The sequence below is a fragment of the Pelobates fuscus genome, chromosome 11 (assembly GCF_036172605.1).
Source record: "Pelobates fuscus isolate aPelFus1 chromosome 11, aPelFus1.pri, whole genome shotgun sequence".
Taxonomy (NCBI): Eukaryota; Metazoa; Chordata; class Amphibia; order Anura; family Pelobatidae; genus Pelobates; species Pelobates fuscus.
Genome location: NC_086327.1, coordinates 135590039 through 135607793, shown reverse-complemented (window position 1 = coordinate 135607793; position 17755 = coordinate 135590039). Strand labels below are relative to the sequence as shown.

The window sequence follows — 17755 nt, the reverse complement described above, 5'->3', positions numbered from 1 at the left end:
TCGCTCAGTAATATGTCAGTGATGGGATTGAGATCTGGTTTCACTCGCTTAGTGATATGTCAGTGATGGGATTGAGATCTGGTTTCACTCGCTTAGTGATATGTCAGGGATGGGATTGAGATCTGGTTTCACTCGCTTAGTGATATGTCAGTGATGGGATTGAGATCTGATTGCACTCGTTCAGTAATATGTCAGTGATGGGATTGAGATCTGGTTTCACTCGCTTAGTGATATGTCAGTGATGGGATTGAGATCTGGTTTCACTCGCTTAGTGATATGTCAGTGATGGGATTGAGATCTGGTTGCACTCGCTCAGTAATATGTCAGTGATGGGATTGAGATCTGGTTGCACTCGTTCAGTAATATGTCAGGGATGGGATTGAGATCTGATTGCACTCGTTCAGTAATATGTCAGTGATGGGATTGCGATCTGGTTGCACTCGCTCAGTAATATGTCTGGGATATGATCGAAATCTAGTTGTACATGCTGAATAATCTGTCATCAATGGGATTGATATATTTTTTCATATAGTCGCTGATCTCTCTCACAATCCTGATAAAAACTGAGAATTACTTGTTTCATTAAGTCTTTTTTAAATCTCCAAGTAAGCCGCACATTGCTGTCCTACTATTCATTTTCACCTACTTTCTTTAATGAACAACCGTTATGCTAGGGATTATGGGGAAGGCAGACCATCATTATGGGGAGAAGATGCAGTCTTTTGTACAAATACATGAAGCCCACTTGTATACATAAAGTGCAGTTTTTAGCAGTGTTAATCCGGCTCTGTCACTTCGCAGGTTTTGCTTTTAAATTAATAAAAAATTTTGTCCCTCTATTTATCCTTCTTATAATTTTTTTATTTTTTTTATTCACCTTTAGTTTTTTTAGTTATAGGCAAAATAAAGTAGGGACTACTTTTTCTCGTGATCGTTGGCAATGGGCTGAGCTTAAGCAAAGTTCCATATACGTTGCTAAACTAATTTATCCTCAATCCATCCGTCAAAAGAATCCCCCAGAAGGCAAACTGCTGGCATCATGGACAGAGGACACAAGGAAGAAAATACGGCACAAGGAAGAAAATATGATAAATATAAAGAAAGGGAAATGGCAAAGAGGGTTGTGTAATCATTAGGATACAATGAGCATAGGGAAAAGAAAACTGAAAAAAAAATAGAAAAGCCATTACAGAGCCACTTTCAGATAATGAGTGATGGACCTGATTTTTTAATTGACTGGTATTTGCTTCTGTGCTTTAACAGTTTGTCTTGGAGAATAATTGATGCCAACTCCTTTACAGCACTGAAATAGTTCATCATTTCCTTTGAGCTTAGCGATATTAATGACATATCCCACCCAGGGAAAGAGATAGTATTATTAATTTAAATTGATTTATACAAATGAGGCAACGTAATTTAAACATGGAATGTTATAAAAAAAAAAAACTGTCATCAGAACAACTTCAAAGGTCCAGTAAATGGTACTGAGCATCAGACATGGGCTTGCCGGAAACCCACAGGGTATCAATCTTCAAAGGGAACGTAGCAGAGCTATCCTCACATTTAATTAAAATTTAAACAAAGTCTGCATATGAAACAAAGGCAAAGTGACACGGACTGGGACAGAGAAGTTAAGTGAATGTTAATTGTGTTTCAGATTAGAGCATGTCATTTTCCGTTATGAGATACAACAAAGCTTTTGTTTTTATAATCGTTTTTTTTTATTCTTGAGAGTTTATAATCAAAGACGTCAAGCCAACAGCATGTGGAGGGTACTGAATTTTATATTACGTAGTTAGTTTTATTCAATGTATGACCATTTCCTTTAGCTAAATCTTTCTGATGCCAAATATATCTACAATGTATTCAAATAAAGTATGGTATTAATAGTGCTTCTATTTTTGGAAGCAAGGCAACAAATTTATAAGTTGTAATAGTTTTTGTTTGTTTGTTTTTCTGTTTTTTTTTTTTTTTTTACTGTTTTTTACTTATTTTATTTTTTAAATTTATTTTATTTACTTTTAGTACGATACCGCACTGGATAATCAGGCCCTTGGAAGTCTGCAGCCTATGGCATACCACACGGTCAACAGACGCTACCGCGAATTCCTCAACTTACAAACTCGTTTAGAGGAGAAGGCTGAGCTGCGCAAGTTTGTGAAACGTGAGAGGCTGGGGGAACGGGTGATAAAACAGGGTTTATAGATTGCATATTGTTTTAATAAACTTTGCTCCTTGGAAAAATCAAGTCCACTGGATCTTTTTAACTAAACAATTAATTGAAGTAACATTAAATAATTGTAGCAATATTCAGACAAAAATGACAAGCAGTGGCTATTGGAACAATCTTCTTTTTTTGCCAAATATCACAATATATTTTTCTGTTCACTTCAATCCACTGTTTAGGGAAAAATGTTCTGTTTAGTATTTTTTTAGTAAATCCCACTTGTAACTTGTATTTAAAATACATAAAGCCTACTTCACCAGATATAAGATTTCCGCCGATCCATTCTTTGCCTGACTGGAAGATACTTTATTTTGTGTGTATTTTGGAAACCTGAGATTTCCTTTATATCCTCTTTACTGACTGTAAACATGTATTTGGAGACAGAGCATGGGGTGCTAGAGCAAGCCACATCTTCCATGAGCTGTCACTTGGAATGCAGGCTATTTATTGTCCATTGATGGTTGTTTGTAATAGTCTGTAGATGTAAATTCAGCCTTACATTGTCGTATACCTTTTTCTGCGCATGTTGCAAGTACTTTTTCTGAGATTGACAGATCTAGCATATGAGTGGCTGATATTCCTGGCACACTAAAAATGTCTTATTGTATCTGCGCTACATTTGGATTTCAGACATTAAAGGCCCTAAGAAGTTTCTTCCAGATTTGCCATTTGGAAACATGGATAGTGAGAAGGTCGAAGCGCGGAAGAGTCTGCTGGAGTCTTTTCTAAAGGTAAGAACTAAACAAAACACAGAGCACTCCTCCTACATGATGATAGGTCCCATACGTGTGACAATACATGCTCTGTGCAGATAAGGTAATAATTATACACGGTTGGTGTATATTAATAAAGGGACACTCCAGGCTCCCACACACGTTAGATGCACTGTGTAGGTTAGGTTACAGTTAGTTATACTGGGTGGGTTTATATTATTAAAGGGACACTCCAGGCTCCCACACACGTTAGGTGCACTGTATAGGTTAGGTTACAGTTAGTTATACTGGGTGGGTTTATATTATTAAAGGGACACTCCAGGCTCCCACACACGTTAGATGCACTGTGTAGGTTAGGTTACAGTTAGTTATACTGGGTGGGTTTATATTATTAAAGAAACACTCCAGGCTCCCACACACGTTAGATGCACTGTGTAGGTTAGGTTACTGTTATATTGGGTGGGTTTATATTATTAAAGGGACACTCCAGGCTCCCACATACGTTAGGTGCACTGTGTAGGTTAGGTTACAGTTAGTTATACTGGATGGGTTTATATTATTAAAGGGACACTACAGGCTCCCACACACGTTAGATGCACTGTGTAGGTTAGGTTACTGTTATATTGGGTGGGTTTATATTATTAAAGGGACACTCCAGGCTCCCACATACGTTAGGTGCACTGTGTAGGTTAGGTTACAGTTAGTTATACTGGGTGGGTTTATATTAATAAAGGGACACTCCAGGCTCTCACACACGTTAGATGCACTGTGTAGGTTAGGTTACAGTTAGTTATTCCGGGTGGGTTTATAATAATAAAGGGACACTCCAGGCTCCCGCACACGTTAGATGCACTGTGTAGGTTAGGTTACAGTTATACTGGGTGGGTTTATATTATTAAAGGGACACTCCAGGCTCCCACACACGTTAGGTGCACTGTGTAGGTTAGGATACAGTTAGTTATACTGGGTGGGTTTATATTAATAAAAGGACACTCCAGGCTCTCACACACGTTAGATGCACTGTGTAGGTTAGGTTACAGTTATACTGGGTGGGTTTATATTAATAAAGGGACACTCCAGGCTCCCACACACGTTAGGTGCACTGTGTAGGTTAGGATACAGTTAGTTATACTGGGTGGGTGTATATTAATAAAGGGACACTCCAGGCTCCCGCACACGTTAGATGCACTGTGTGGGTTAGGTTACAGTTATTTATACTGGGTGGGTTTATATTATTAAAGGGACACTCCAGGCTCCCACACACGTTAGGTGCACTGTATAGGTTAGGTTACAGTTAGTTATACTGGGTGGGTTTATATTATTAAAGATACACTCCAGGCTCCCACACACATTAGGTGCACTGTGTAGGTTAGGTTACAGTTAGTTATACTGGGTGGGTTTATATTATTAAAGGGACACTCCATGCTCCCACACATGTTAGATGCACTGTGTAGGTTAGGTTACAGTTCGTTATACTGGGTGGGTTATATTATTAAAGGGACACTCCAGGCTCCCACACACGTTAGATGCACTGTGTGGGTTAGGTTACAGTTATTTATACTTGGTGGGTTTATATTATTAAAGGGACACTCCAGGCTCCCACACACGTTAGGTGCACTGTATAGGTTAGGTTACAGTTAGTTTACTGGGTGGGTTTATATTATTAAAGATACACTCCAGGCTCCCACACACGTTAGATGCACTGTGTAGGTTAGGTTACAGTTAGTTATACTGGATGGGTTTATATTATTAAAGGGACCCTCCAGGCTTCCACACACGTTAGGTGCACTGTATAGGTTAGGTTACAGTTAGTTATACTGGGTGGGTTTATATTATTAAAGGGACACTCCAGGCTCCCACACACATTAGATGCACTGTGTAGGTTAGGTTACAGTTATTTATACTGGGTGGGTTTATATTATTAAAGGGACACTCCAGGCTCCCACACACGTTAGGTGCACTGTATAGGTTAGGTTACAGTTAGTTATACTGGGTGGGTTTATATTATTAAAGATACACTCCAGGCTCCCACACACGTTAGATGCAATGTGTAGGTTAGGTTACAGTTAGTTATACTGGGTGGGTTTATATTATTAAAGGAACACTCCAGGCTCCCACACACGTTAGGTGCACTGTGTAGGTTAGGTTACAGTTAGTTATACTGGGTGGGTTTATATTATTAAAGGGACACTCCAGGCTCCCACACACGTTAGATGCACTGTGTAGGTTAGGTTACAGTTAGTTATACTGGGTGGGTTTATATTATTAAAGGGACACTCCAGGCTCCCACACACGTTAGATGCACTGTGTAGGTTAGGTTACAGTTAGTTATACTGGGTGGGTTTATATTATTAAAGGGACACTCCAGGCTCCCACACACGTTAGGTGCACTGTGTAGATTAAGTTACAGTTAGTTATACTGGGTGGGTTTATATTATTAAAGGGACACTCCAGGCTCCCACACACGTTAGGTGCGCTGTGTAGGTTAGGTTACAGTTAGTTATACTGGGTGGGTTTATATTATTAAAGGGACACTCCAGGCTCCCACACACGTTAGGTGCGCTGTGTAGGTTAGGTTACAGTTAGTTATACTGGGTGGGTTTATATTATTAAAGGGACACTCCTGGCTCCCACACACGTTAGGTGCACTGTGTAGGTTAGGTTACAGTTAGTTATTCCGGGTGGGTTTATAATAAAAATACTTTCCAGGCTCTCGCACATGTAGATAAGGTATTATGTGAAGTCTGACTAGGTGTCCTGTTATTTGAAGTTCCACGTGGCTTACTGAAACACACTGGGCACTATAACCGCTATCATCTCACTGTTTTTGAAATGGTATTGGAATGAAATGGAAATGTTTTTTTACAGCAACTCTGCGCAGTGCCTGAGATTGCCAGTAGTGAGGAAGTGCAGGAGTTTCTGGCACTGAACACTGATGCCCGTATTGCTTTTGTTAAGAAGCCTTTTCTGGTGTCGAGAATAGACAAGGTACAAATTACTGCTGTGTTCTGTTTGAAAGTGTGATAATAAACCACCCATCATCCAAATCTAAAATAACAAAACAAAAAATGCCATCAGTTAATGATTTCACTGCACCCATCAGCATGCAGATGACATAAAGGTGACTTTACGTTTAATAGATGGATTAAGAGGACTAGATATATGTAGATGTGAGTATATATAGCTTAGCTTAGACATGTTAGTACAGATTATAAAAATGCCAAGTACTGGAGTATTGAATTATTTGTTTTGGGTCGGATGGCATTTAAAACCATAAGCTCAAAGTATTTGCTTCCTTACTCAAATATTAATAATTGATAACATACTCTAGACTAGAGAGCAGCCAAAAAGATAGTTTTTCCCAAAATGTTGCTAATCAATAAAAAAAATTATAACAAGACACTTGATACTCCACTATTTTGCATTTGAGTGTGTATGGCACATTAAATACCGTGAAATACAGTAATCTAACTGTGAAATTAATAAAGTCATTTGTGGTTAATTTCTCATCCTGTTTATTAAACCTGAAAGTAAAGTATATCTCTTCTTTCCGTAACCAAGATTGTGGTAAATGCCATAGTGGACACTCTGAAGACTGCGTTCCCTCGTTCTGAGCCACAGAGTCCCACCGATGATCTGAGCGAGAATGAGGTAGACGGGAAACCTCAGAATGACAACAAAAAGACAAAGTGAGTCTCTACAATCAATCAAGGGCTGTTCTGTTGATCCGAAAACCATTCCGTCTGATGTTTAAACTAGACTTTTAGTTAAATATTTAACTATGAGCTTTGCTCTGTGCCATGTGTGTTGTCAACTGGTATGTTTTCTGAAAGAAAATTGTTCAGATACTTTGTGCTTTAGATGGATAACTCCAAAGGAGGCATTGGATCACATCTATATGACGACCATTGCAATTTCATGGTTTTATCTAAAGTTCTCTTAAAAATGTTTTTATGTGCAGCATACATATCATTTGCAGATAGAATTTTGTGATGGAATTATATCTTTGTAGGTCCTTTATTGGTTTCATGCGTTAACTGTAGGAACAAAGTCTACTCATGTGCTTCATTAAGTGTCTTTTGTACCTCAAAAGCTTTGTTTAAGGATTTAGGCAGGTGAGATAGCTCAGTGGATACGCCTCCAGACATAGTATCTCTGAGTCACATACCCTTCACACAGATACAACCCTGCATTCACACATTAACACTCCTCAAAATACACCCCAGCATTCACACACGGACTCTCCACACAAATACACCCTAGCATTCACACACGGACTCTCCACACAAATACACCCTAGCATTCACACACTGACATTCCAGACAAATGGATCCTTGAATTTATACACTGATACCTCACTCAAATAAATCCTAGCATTCACACACTGACACTCCACACAAATACACCCCTGCATTCACACACTGATGCTCCAAACACACAAACCCTTCTGTTCACGTGAATTAAACACATTTCACATCTCGATTCCTGTATTTTCAGACATATTCACACTGCAATTAGACACTACTGTGTTCACACTGACACTCCATGCAGTGCGCATGTTATGTATTAACGTAAATGGTGTCATGACTTATTTGAGGTGGTGAGCTCATGACTTGAAAATTTTGAGCCCAAGTTATATGTTACTCGTTAAACTGATTTTGTTATTTCTGTTCCCTCAGATCGCGCCTTCGATTCCCGTCCAGTAAGATTGCTCCAGTTCTGAGCTCAGCTGACTTGCAGGAGAGAATTGCGTACTCTTTACGAGAGACCAGTACGGTGAGAACAAAAATGTTGATAGATGGGTAAATAGATATGGACAGTGTGAAGAAACTGGACTTTATTTCGACATTTTCTTCTATATTCGTGTGTTTTCTCCATTTTGCTGTATAAATATTGGTTATTAGTTCGGCAGTTTGAAACTACCGAACACCGACCACCCTCCTGGCTTGTTAAGTTCAAAAGTACCGTCGATTAAGTGTTCCTTGGGTGGCAGCTGTTCGTATAGCCGAACGCCACGTGGAAAATAAAACGGCGGCCATCTTGTTCGCACGAGGGGAGTGAGCGGGACTGGGTCGTCGAGTGTCTGGAACTAAAATCGGACACTCGACCTCACGAACCACCACTGAAAACTACCGAACACCAGCTTCTCCTACTTACCGAACAGCCAGAAGAGCAGCTTTCGGTAGTTATGTTCGTGCAGACAAAGGGAACAATCGCTGCTATGAGCGAGGAGGATCTATTCGGTATTTTGCTTGCTTTTCACCTTTTTCCCAATTGACCGACAGCACACGCTAAATTTAGGGAACTGTTTTGGGCAGGAGCCTCGTGTGTGGTCGGTAAAACATGACTTCCACACTTTTCAAGAACCCCTTAACCGATCTGGGTGAAATTTGGATATGTTTGTCCCCCAGATCGGGGCTATCAGGGGATATTTTGTGGGGATACCTTGTGGGGAAAGGGGTGTTCTAACTTTTGGGAAAATTGTGTGCCCTTTGCCTGAAGATAATTGATTTATTCCTTAACTTATCTCAATATCTCCCAGGCAGAGGGAAGGCGTGTATTAGTGAAATACTGTATAACGATTGGTTAATGTATTTGTTTGCTGTGGGAGGTCCTCTTGCAGGAGGATTTCTCATAAAAGCCAGCCTGTTTCAATAAAGATCAGTTCTGTTACACCCTTCATGAAGTCTGGGCTCATGTTTGGGGAATATTCTATTTGCTGGGAAGAATCATCTCTACTATTCCTCTACTCCCTGCTGTAGCTATAATCACTTAGGCTCAGCTGTTGGGAAAGGAATAGAAGACCGCAGTACCATAACCACTGCAGGTCTTAACAGACAGACTGTATAAAAAGGTACAGATGTATATCCAGGGTGACAGTATTAATAGAAAAGGAAAGGGAGATACAGATAGATACATATAGTGCATACATAGAAAGGAAGATAGACATACTGTTCTTTACCCAGTAAGGTTGTTTTCTCCCCAGTTTGAGGTTCTGCTTGTCCTATTGGCAGTTTATAGTTAGCATTTTACTCTCCACAGATTATTTATCTCCGTATTGACTAATCCCATGGTGGCTTTCAGGTGTCTGATGCCCTGTCAGTAAGAGGGATGGAATCATTTATTCAGAAGCAGGATATGCTGCTAAAAGAAAGTGCTTCAGCCTGCGAGAGAGCGTCCGTTCTTTATATGACAGAGGAGACAATTCCTTCTTCTCTGCAGCCTCGTAGAACAGGTAGGGGGAGGAACTGTTTAATGTCTAATGTAAAGTCTACAATATTCCTTTGCATTGAGGAGTGGGCATATGATCCAATTAATACTGAGTGAATAATGTCTCAATAGAAAATCTAGCTGAGTTTGTATTGTATAACACGCTAATATTACTCAGTACAGATTTTATTGGTGTATTTTCCGCTCCCAGAATTCATAAGCGGTTATGATTTTCTTTAATAACACTATGATTCAACATCACATTCAAGTGTTATTGGGAAAATATTAAACATTTAACAAGCTGGAAACCTCAGCTTTACTTTCAGCTGACATTTCATTTTCATTATGTTTTCAGTTATAGAGGTTTTAAAGCGCCCCCTAAATTGGTTTGCTGTTTGTTCTTTACCAGAAATTACCAACCTTTATATAATCATTTTATGTGACTTACTAATAAAAAAGTATGCAGTTAAAATGTAATTTAGAACAGGATCAATGTCTCCTATTTACACAGACTGATTTCTAAACACATGTATTGTAGTTTAAAGACGTATTAATATGGAGCCGTGTTATACACTCAGACACACCAACAATATGGAGCTCCTAGAAAAGAGGGGCAAAAGGATTGGGCCCCAAAATAGTAAATAGGGACACTTGGGAGTTATGCATTAAGACGGAACAGCTTTCATGTATAAGGTAAGAATATTGTTAAATCCAGCACGAGTTCCCATTAACTTTTTTAAATTGTGTTTTTATATATATGTAGTTAATTGTATTATATATATTTCTGTTTGATTTTAATATGACACCATAATTGCCTTCAGAAAAGGCACAGGCAATGAATGTCTTCCTTTATTGTTGGACTCCTGGTCTAAGCTTTTCTCTAAAGTCTAAATGGGCTCAGCGTCTGCAAATTTAACATGTTTACCGATAAACTTTTGTGGCACCTAAAGATCACAGAAAGTGGAGGTGACCATGCTCGCTATTAATTGTCCTTGCTGGCTCTCTGTGACAGGTTTGGGCGCTGGGCTATCGGCTGTGGCTCTTGAGGTGCTGTGGATGGTCATGCGGGAGCAGTGGAGCTGGCTGTGCACAGATAACATGCAGAAACTCACCAGCCTACTCTGTGGAAGCCTTATTGAAAGGTAAGAAATGTGGGTCTTACCAAGAATTCCCAGGGCCTACACTAACCACAGGTAAGGAATGTGGGGCTACCCAGAATTCCCAGGGCCTACACTCTAACCACAGATAAGGAATGTGGGGCTTACTTATCATTCCCAGGGCCTTGAGACAGATTCCCAGGTAAGGAATGAGGAGCTTACCCAGAATTCCCAGATTCTGCAGCCTGATTTAATTTTTTTATTTCTATTTTTATTTTTTTGTATTTGTATATTTTTCTAATTGTTTCTTTTTTTTTTTTTTTTTTTTTAACTGCTTGACCTACTCTGGTGTGGAATACCTATAGGACAATCTGCTATTAGGAATCTTCAGGATTATCCTGCAGGAATTATATTTGGACTAATAGGACTTCCGATTTCTTGTTGTGTTTTGTCTTATTTTGACGAATATATCCTAATCCTACAGGAATGTTGACAGACTATATTTAATTTTTATGTGATGCAGCACTTTATGTGCGATATATGCACTTGGTTTAAGGCACTTGACACTTTATAATAGGTTTTGCACCTTCACTTGTAGGATACTGAGTGTATGTATACCCTTGTCTTCTGTTTTATCTACTTGCAGACTTGACCAATAGTGGCAATGTTATGTGAATACTTCCATAAAACAATTTAACAGCTCATCACAGATGTGAACGATAACTATGCAAAACCTTTTATTGCCTGTTTTAAAGCAAGTTACAAACCTTTTAAAAAGCCAGTCAAGGTCATTAAACCATGTGCACGAGATATTAATAAAATAGCATTAATGGCACGTCACATAATGCTTCTGGTGATTTTATTTAGTTATAGACCCCTTTAAATAATAAGAAGTGCAATGTTCTTATGTCACATATGTTTGTATATGCCTTTGCCTAGCCTGCACCAGCCGATGTGGCAATGTGGACATACATGTCTATTATCTGCACTACAAAAAAAAATAAAGAATTTAATAAATAACACACCATAACTCTGGGTACATTTCTGCATGACTGAGGGTGTTAGAGGATTGAGGATTGGTTTGACCTGGTAGTGCCCAGGATACAAAATGCATTGTGTTAGGACAGTGAATCTAAAGCACGTGGGCCACCAGTAGCACTCAGAGGTTTTCTGTGTTGGCACTCATTACTCAAGGATTCATGGATTCCCTGGTGGCGACCATTGTGTGTATATTGACAGTATTATAAGGTTACCGATGGCTGGAACCTTGACATCAACCAATAGCAAACCCGCTTCCTGGGAATGGGATATATCTTATAAGGATATAGAAAAGAATGTAATCAGAGCCCTGTAAAATAATTATATACGAAGACAAGATTAAATGGGGGAGGAGAAGATCTATAGCTTTAGAAGAGGGCAGATATGGAGATGATTGTATGAGACTGATGTGAAGGAGGGAAACAAATGGGGTAATCAGAAATGATCTGAAACGATGCTGTGAGCTCGGATATAAGGAGAGAAAGGGCTGAAATAAAGGGCAGTGGAGGAGTAAGCTCCTATATAGTGGGAGAGATTATATGTCAAGGGGTATCAAGACGATAAATAATGTGAGCTTTTATGGAGGCGACTGAAAGTAAACATGGGAGGGTGGAGGGTACAAGGGGGAATGTTTAATGCCATAACGAGGAGAAAGGGACTAGGCAAAGGTTATTGAATCGTAATATTGACACACTTAAAGCTCTTCTAAACAGTGCAATAGGGAATAGAACAATAGCTGATTATTCTACTCATTATATAAAGTACTTTAACCAAAGCCTTCACTATGCGCGTAATGTTCCACTTACCTCCTCAATCGTGTTTTAAATACAAAATAGAAAGATAAACACATATAGAGCAGAATGTAGGTACAAGTTAAAACCCTGAATTGTTCTTCAGTTAAAAAGGAACATCAGAATATACTGCTCCAGAATTTCCTACGCCTGCCACTGTACACAAACACATAAATGCTGTCCTAACCTGCGCAGGAATTGCGCTGTTTGTACTTAAACAGTTTACCTGTTTTACTGCATGCAGCCACCAGATGGTGCTATGACTCATGTTTTCTGTTCCAGAGAAAATGTAACTAAAAAGTGTTTTATATTTGCTTTGTCACCCACAATGTGATTGACTGTACCTTTAAATGTGTGACCTCATTGTTTGGCTCCTCCCCCTACACAGGTGGCTGGATGTTCAGGTTGCAAATGTCACCTGCATGCAGCGCTGGGCTCTGTACCTCCGTTTGCTGCAGCAAGCCATCTGGCCCGGAGGATCTCTTCGAACACATCCCCGGCCAGTAAGGACTCCGGAGCAAAAAGACGCAGCTCACGCCCAGGCCTTGCAGAGCCTAATGGGCATTTTACCAGGTAAGTGCAGCTGATTTTCTTTGGTAAATGCGTGCTTTGTGTTTTTTCTCCTTACCAGAGATTTTACTTGTCCACAGATTTAGTTCAGGAGATGCTTGGAACGCAGAAATGTCGACAAGTTTGGCAGTCAGTGCTTGACTCTCTCCAACACCCTCAGATCAACAGGTATGCTGTGATCTCATTGTAATAGCATCGTCTTTCGCTATGGGTCTCGCAGAATCCATGGTTTGGTGGGATTCGCAGAATCCATGGTTTGGTGGGATTAGCAGAATCCATGGTTTGGTGGGATTAGCAGAATCCATGGTTTGGTGGGATTAGCAGAATCCATGGTTTGGTGGGATTCGCAGAATCCATGGTTTGGTGGAATTCGCAGAATCCATGGTTTGGTGGGATTCGCAGAATCCATGGTTTGGTGGGATTAGCAGAATCCATGGTTTGGTGGGATTAGCAGAATCCATGGTTTGGTGGGATTCGCAGAATCCATGGTTTGGTGGGATTAGCAGAATCCATGGTTTGGTGGGATTGGCAGAATCCATGGTTTGGTGGAATTTGCAGAATCCATGGTTTGGTGGAATTTGCAGAATCCATGGTTTGGTGGGATTTGCAGAATCCATGGTTTGGTGGGATTAGCAGAATCCATGGTTTGGTGGGATTCGCAGAATCCATGGTTTGGTGGGATTAGCAGAATCCATGGTTTGGTGGGATTTGCAGAATCCATGGTTTGGTGGGATTCGCAGAATCCATGGTTTGGTGGGATTAGCAGAATCCATGGTTTGGATGGATTAGCAGAATCCATGGTTTGGATGGATTAGCAGAATCCATGGTTTGGTGGGATTAGCAGAATCCATGGTTTGGTGGGATTAGCAGAATCCATGGTTTGGTGGGATTAGCAGAATCCATGGTTTGGTGGGATTAGCAGAATCCATGGTTTGGTGGGATTAGCAGAATCCATGGTTTGGTGGGATTAGCAGAATCCATGGTTTGGTGGGATTAGCAGAATCCATGGTTTGGTGGGATTAGCAGAATCCATGGTTTGGTGGGATTCGCAGAATCCATGGTTTGGTGGGATTCGCAGAATCCATGGTTTGGTGGGATTCGCAGAATCCATGGTTTGGTGGGATTCGCAGAATCCATGGTTTGGTGGGATTAGCAGAATCCATGGTTTGGTGGGATTAGCAGAACCCATGGTTTGGTGGGATTCGCAGAATCCATGGTTTGGTGGAATTATTGCTTATTTGCTTCACTTTTGGATTACTTTTGCTGTCACTTTCATTTTAAGGACATTTTGAGTCTGAGATGTTTTACACTATGTTCCCTATTGATTTCACTGCCAGCTGTGAGACATTTAAATGTTTTAACCCTTTCCAGTAAACATCAAAGTTGAATTTGTTTGTTGTGTGATGTCACATTAGATTCACGTTCCTGCATCATTTGCTAATCAATTCCTCTCTGTTTCTTCAGACATCTTCTTTACTGCATATGGGACATTCTACTGGAAAGCGTGTCTTTAGATTCTCCCTCAGAGACATGTGTCCATTCCACTCCTTCTCCTTATCTTGATCTTCGTAACAGAGAATCCTGGCAAAGCGGCTGTTAACGCAGTCCAGAGTGTGCTGTAGTCATAAGGGACTATAGCAGTAGGAAATGTTCATCAAATCCATCAGCCCGGGCCTGCTGCGTGGACCAAGCAAGTATTATCCCCATTCCTTTTGCCCAGATCGGGCGAGAGACCTTGTCTGCTTAAAGAGTGGGGCCTTGTTCAGTGTGAAACCTCAGCTACTAGATCACGCTGTACCTGACCGTTCTCAGATTGTGAATATTGAGACTTTAAATCGGGTTGACATAATGTCTTCATGTATTTTTAGTGCCCTTTATATCTGTTTCAGTCAGATATCTGACATGAACACTGCTTCGCTGGATGTGTGTATGTGAATAAGTTCCTTAAAGTCACACGGATACCCTCATAGTCCTGCAATTGCACAAATCTGCCCAGCAGAAAACCTGGCACCTGTTCTGTGTCCCCGTTCTGTCCCCACGCTCAGATTAAAGGTGGACAAATTACACACCTTGCACATCCTTTCTTATGCACTTACTCACTTGTAGATTTACTTTTCCCCGCACACTCTATCTTGCACTTCTAAGGTCCAAACCACTGTATCTTTAATGTGTCTAAACATGAATTAATGTAGCACTTCTTTTCTAGAGACTCTCCCACACACTAATGAAACCTCACATTCCACAAAAAGCTAATTGAGCACAAGTTATGGGATTCCCCCCAAGTGCTATTCAATAAACTGATAAACATAGCTCTCCAGCCCAGTACAGTAACTGATGGTTGTTATATTGCACAAACAACTCCATGAATTTTATACACCTTTCACTAGAACGCATGAATGAGGCGATTAGCATTCCCCTTCTTTTACCTTGTGCTAACAGCTTGATTCCTGGTTTCTCTGAATGGAAAGTATAGTGGGGCTGTACAGAGATTAGTCGAAAATTGGCATTTCGACTGCAATCCCCATTTTTCCTCTGCAGGGTCTTATAGGGTAAGCACATAGTCTAAAAGGGTTTTTCTCTGAACTCCAACTTTTTGAGAATTGAATCCGAATGGAAATGCTGGGACTGTAGCGGAATTGGAGTCATTTTCCTAATCCGATATTTTTGCCTCATTTTTTTTCAATTAGGATTTAATTAGCAAAAAAGGTTGGAGTTTAGTAAATAATCCTGAAAATCTTTTTGGGATTCTGAATATTCACCGCAGAAAACGCAGATTAAGGGATTTTAAATGGGAGTATTTTATAAATGTATTTATTTCCATTTTTATGCATTGTCCATATAATGAGTTTAAAAAGACGGGCCAACTCCATTCTGGACTGTTCATTTATACAAAATAAAACCACTGAGGGAAGAATTATTATTTTTGGCGTTTATATAGTGCTTTATAATACATTAAATCACAAATCATTTTAAACCAAACTTTTTAACTTTTTTTTAGACTTGTGTAAAAATGTGTTTAGGTTGGATTGTCCGAATCAAGATCCTTTTAATCCACACCATAAATAATGAATTCGGAATTTACCTGCAGGCCTTTATTCAGTGAATCAAATCGATTAGTTGGGGTGTGGATTAAAAGGAATATGATTCCGATCAATCCGCTGAAACAAATCTTTGCTCGAGTTTACCTTAAGTCGTCCTCTTATAATTCATGTATACATTAAGCAATTATGGATTAATTTTCTGGCCCTATTGTTCATTAACTGGTTTGTTTTTACGTCATGTAGTGTTCTCTCTTTTTGCCACCAAAGGGACCGCTTTTAATATTAATAACAATTCCACAGTGTTCCATTATTTTGTCACTGCGACGTGCCGTGTTACTTGTTTATTTGTCTAAAGCTTCTTGGACAATAAGTAAAAGTAAGGTTTATAGCCGAATGTCGCCCTTCTAGACATTGTCATTGTCTTTACTTCTACTTCTGGCCAGTATCTATGTGATATTTAAGCTCCTTAAATACATACAAAGGTTTGAAGTTTGGATCCGTTGATGATATCCTGGGATCCTCCTCGATTGCCTTCCGGATGCGCAGTGAGATGCCGTAGGCTCCCTTTGGACACTGCGCAATGTCCGTCCCTGTTAGCTGTTGAGCATGATGGCTGCTGGGAAATGGCAGGCAGGATAGCGCAGAGGGTGATTTTTATAGAAAGGTCCTAATGCACAATATGAACATGGAACACGAAACCCACGCATTGTACTATTTTAACACCAGTGGATAATATTTTATTTTACATTGTGTTGTCGTATTTATTTATAAAGTGTTTTATCGTGATAAATGAGTCAAAGTAGATTTTCAGTTCAGGCATGATACCAGTTACTCAGGGAGATCCAGGCTCTGCAGCTTTTAGTACACTACATTTCCCAGAATTCTGTGCCAGCTAATGATGGAGATCTCTGCCTGAAATTAACAGAACTATGATGCACCCCCACCCCCGCCACATACACACACCCCTGGCATATATGGCTATTTTCTGGAGAGAAATATAAAACACATATAAACAAAGTAAAGGTCTAACGCTAGCATACATTTTTAATAATATATTACAACCTATTATGAGATGTTATATGAATTCTCAGAATATGTAGGTATTTTAGGACTGGAAGGGGGGTTCAGTGCTATTTTGAAGGTTGGATTTGATTGGTCAGGCATGTACGCATATAAGAGCTTTAGCCGACCAAACCTATCCCTGGCAGTTACTGTATAGAAATATTTTAATTTAAATTATTATTTTTAATATATTTGTAATGTAAATGAAAAGCCCTAATATATTTTGTTGTAATTAGGTGTTAAACAAATAAAAAGCAAGGAAATCAGTTACTTCTGGTTAAAAAAAAAGAAAATGTATCAGGATTAAAGGACATTCTTACCGGTTTGTTAAATCTGTAACCCTTTGAGTGCCAAAAGATTATCAACTCTGCAATGTGTTGGCCACCCCACTGCCATGTTAAAGGTGAGAGTAGGTGTCCATTCAGTCTGCATTACGTCTTTATGGTTTTGCTAAATCAAACCCTTGTAATTCTGACTACTACGTTTTCTATGATCAGATCATGGTGTGTCCCACGCATTTTCCTTGGTGAAGCCTGTGAATTGCTATATTGTGTTCTGTGATGTTCTGATGTTGTGCTGATGGGCTGACTCACTGACGGGAACATATGTGACGTTTTACTTTTATCTATTTTGTAATGTTTTAAGATATCATGTTCTCCTTTTTGTTTCTGGTGCAGAAGAGCAGAGTGTAAGCTTGTTGGGCAGTGATATTTGTTTTACTCATGTAAGGAATCTAAATTATTGTATGGAAAATAAATTTATATTGCCACCCTGTCTCCCCATTTACTTGTCTCCTATTTCTGTTTAGTATCTGATTGCTGTCTTCTCGTTGAAAAAATAAGGTATCAGCTTAAAGGTTCACTGTGTAGCTCCACACATTTATAGAAACATTAAAGGGACACTAAAATCACTTCATCTCATTAAAGTGGTTGGGGTGCACTGTCTCTGTCCTTTTTAACCCTGTAATGTACAACATTGCCATTTTGCAGAAACTACATTGTTTACA

The 17755-nt window shown here is 39.6% G+C and overlaps 1 protein-coding gene across 1 annotated transcript in view; it reads left to right on the top strand.

Moving 5' to 3' along the window:
* SNX19 (sorting nexin 19) overlaps window positions 1-15562 on the top strand; it is a 31945-nt gene extending 16383 nt beyond the window's left edge. Inside the window, exons 3-12 of the mRNA XM_063436629.1 lie at window positions 2026-2164; window positions 2858-2958; window positions 5809-5928; window positions 6502-6629; window positions 7620-7716; window positions 9025-9175; window positions 10163-10292; window positions 12465-12649; window positions 12727-12814; window positions 14111-15562. Of these exons, the coding sequence (XP_063292699.1) occupies window positions 2026-2164; window positions 2858-2958; window positions 5809-5928; window positions 6502-6629; window positions 7620-7716; window positions 9025-9175; window positions 10163-10292; window positions 12465-12649; window positions 12727-12814; window positions 14111-14246 (1275 nt within the window). The 3' untranslated portion in view covers window positions 14247-15562. The remainder of the gene's footprint in view (window positions 1-2025; window positions 2165-2857; window positions 2959-5808; window positions 5929-6501; window positions 6630-7619; window positions 7717-9024; window positions 9176-10162; window positions 10293-12464; window positions 12650-12726; window positions 12815-14110) is intronic.
* Window positions 15563-17755: the final 2193 nt, after the last annotated feature.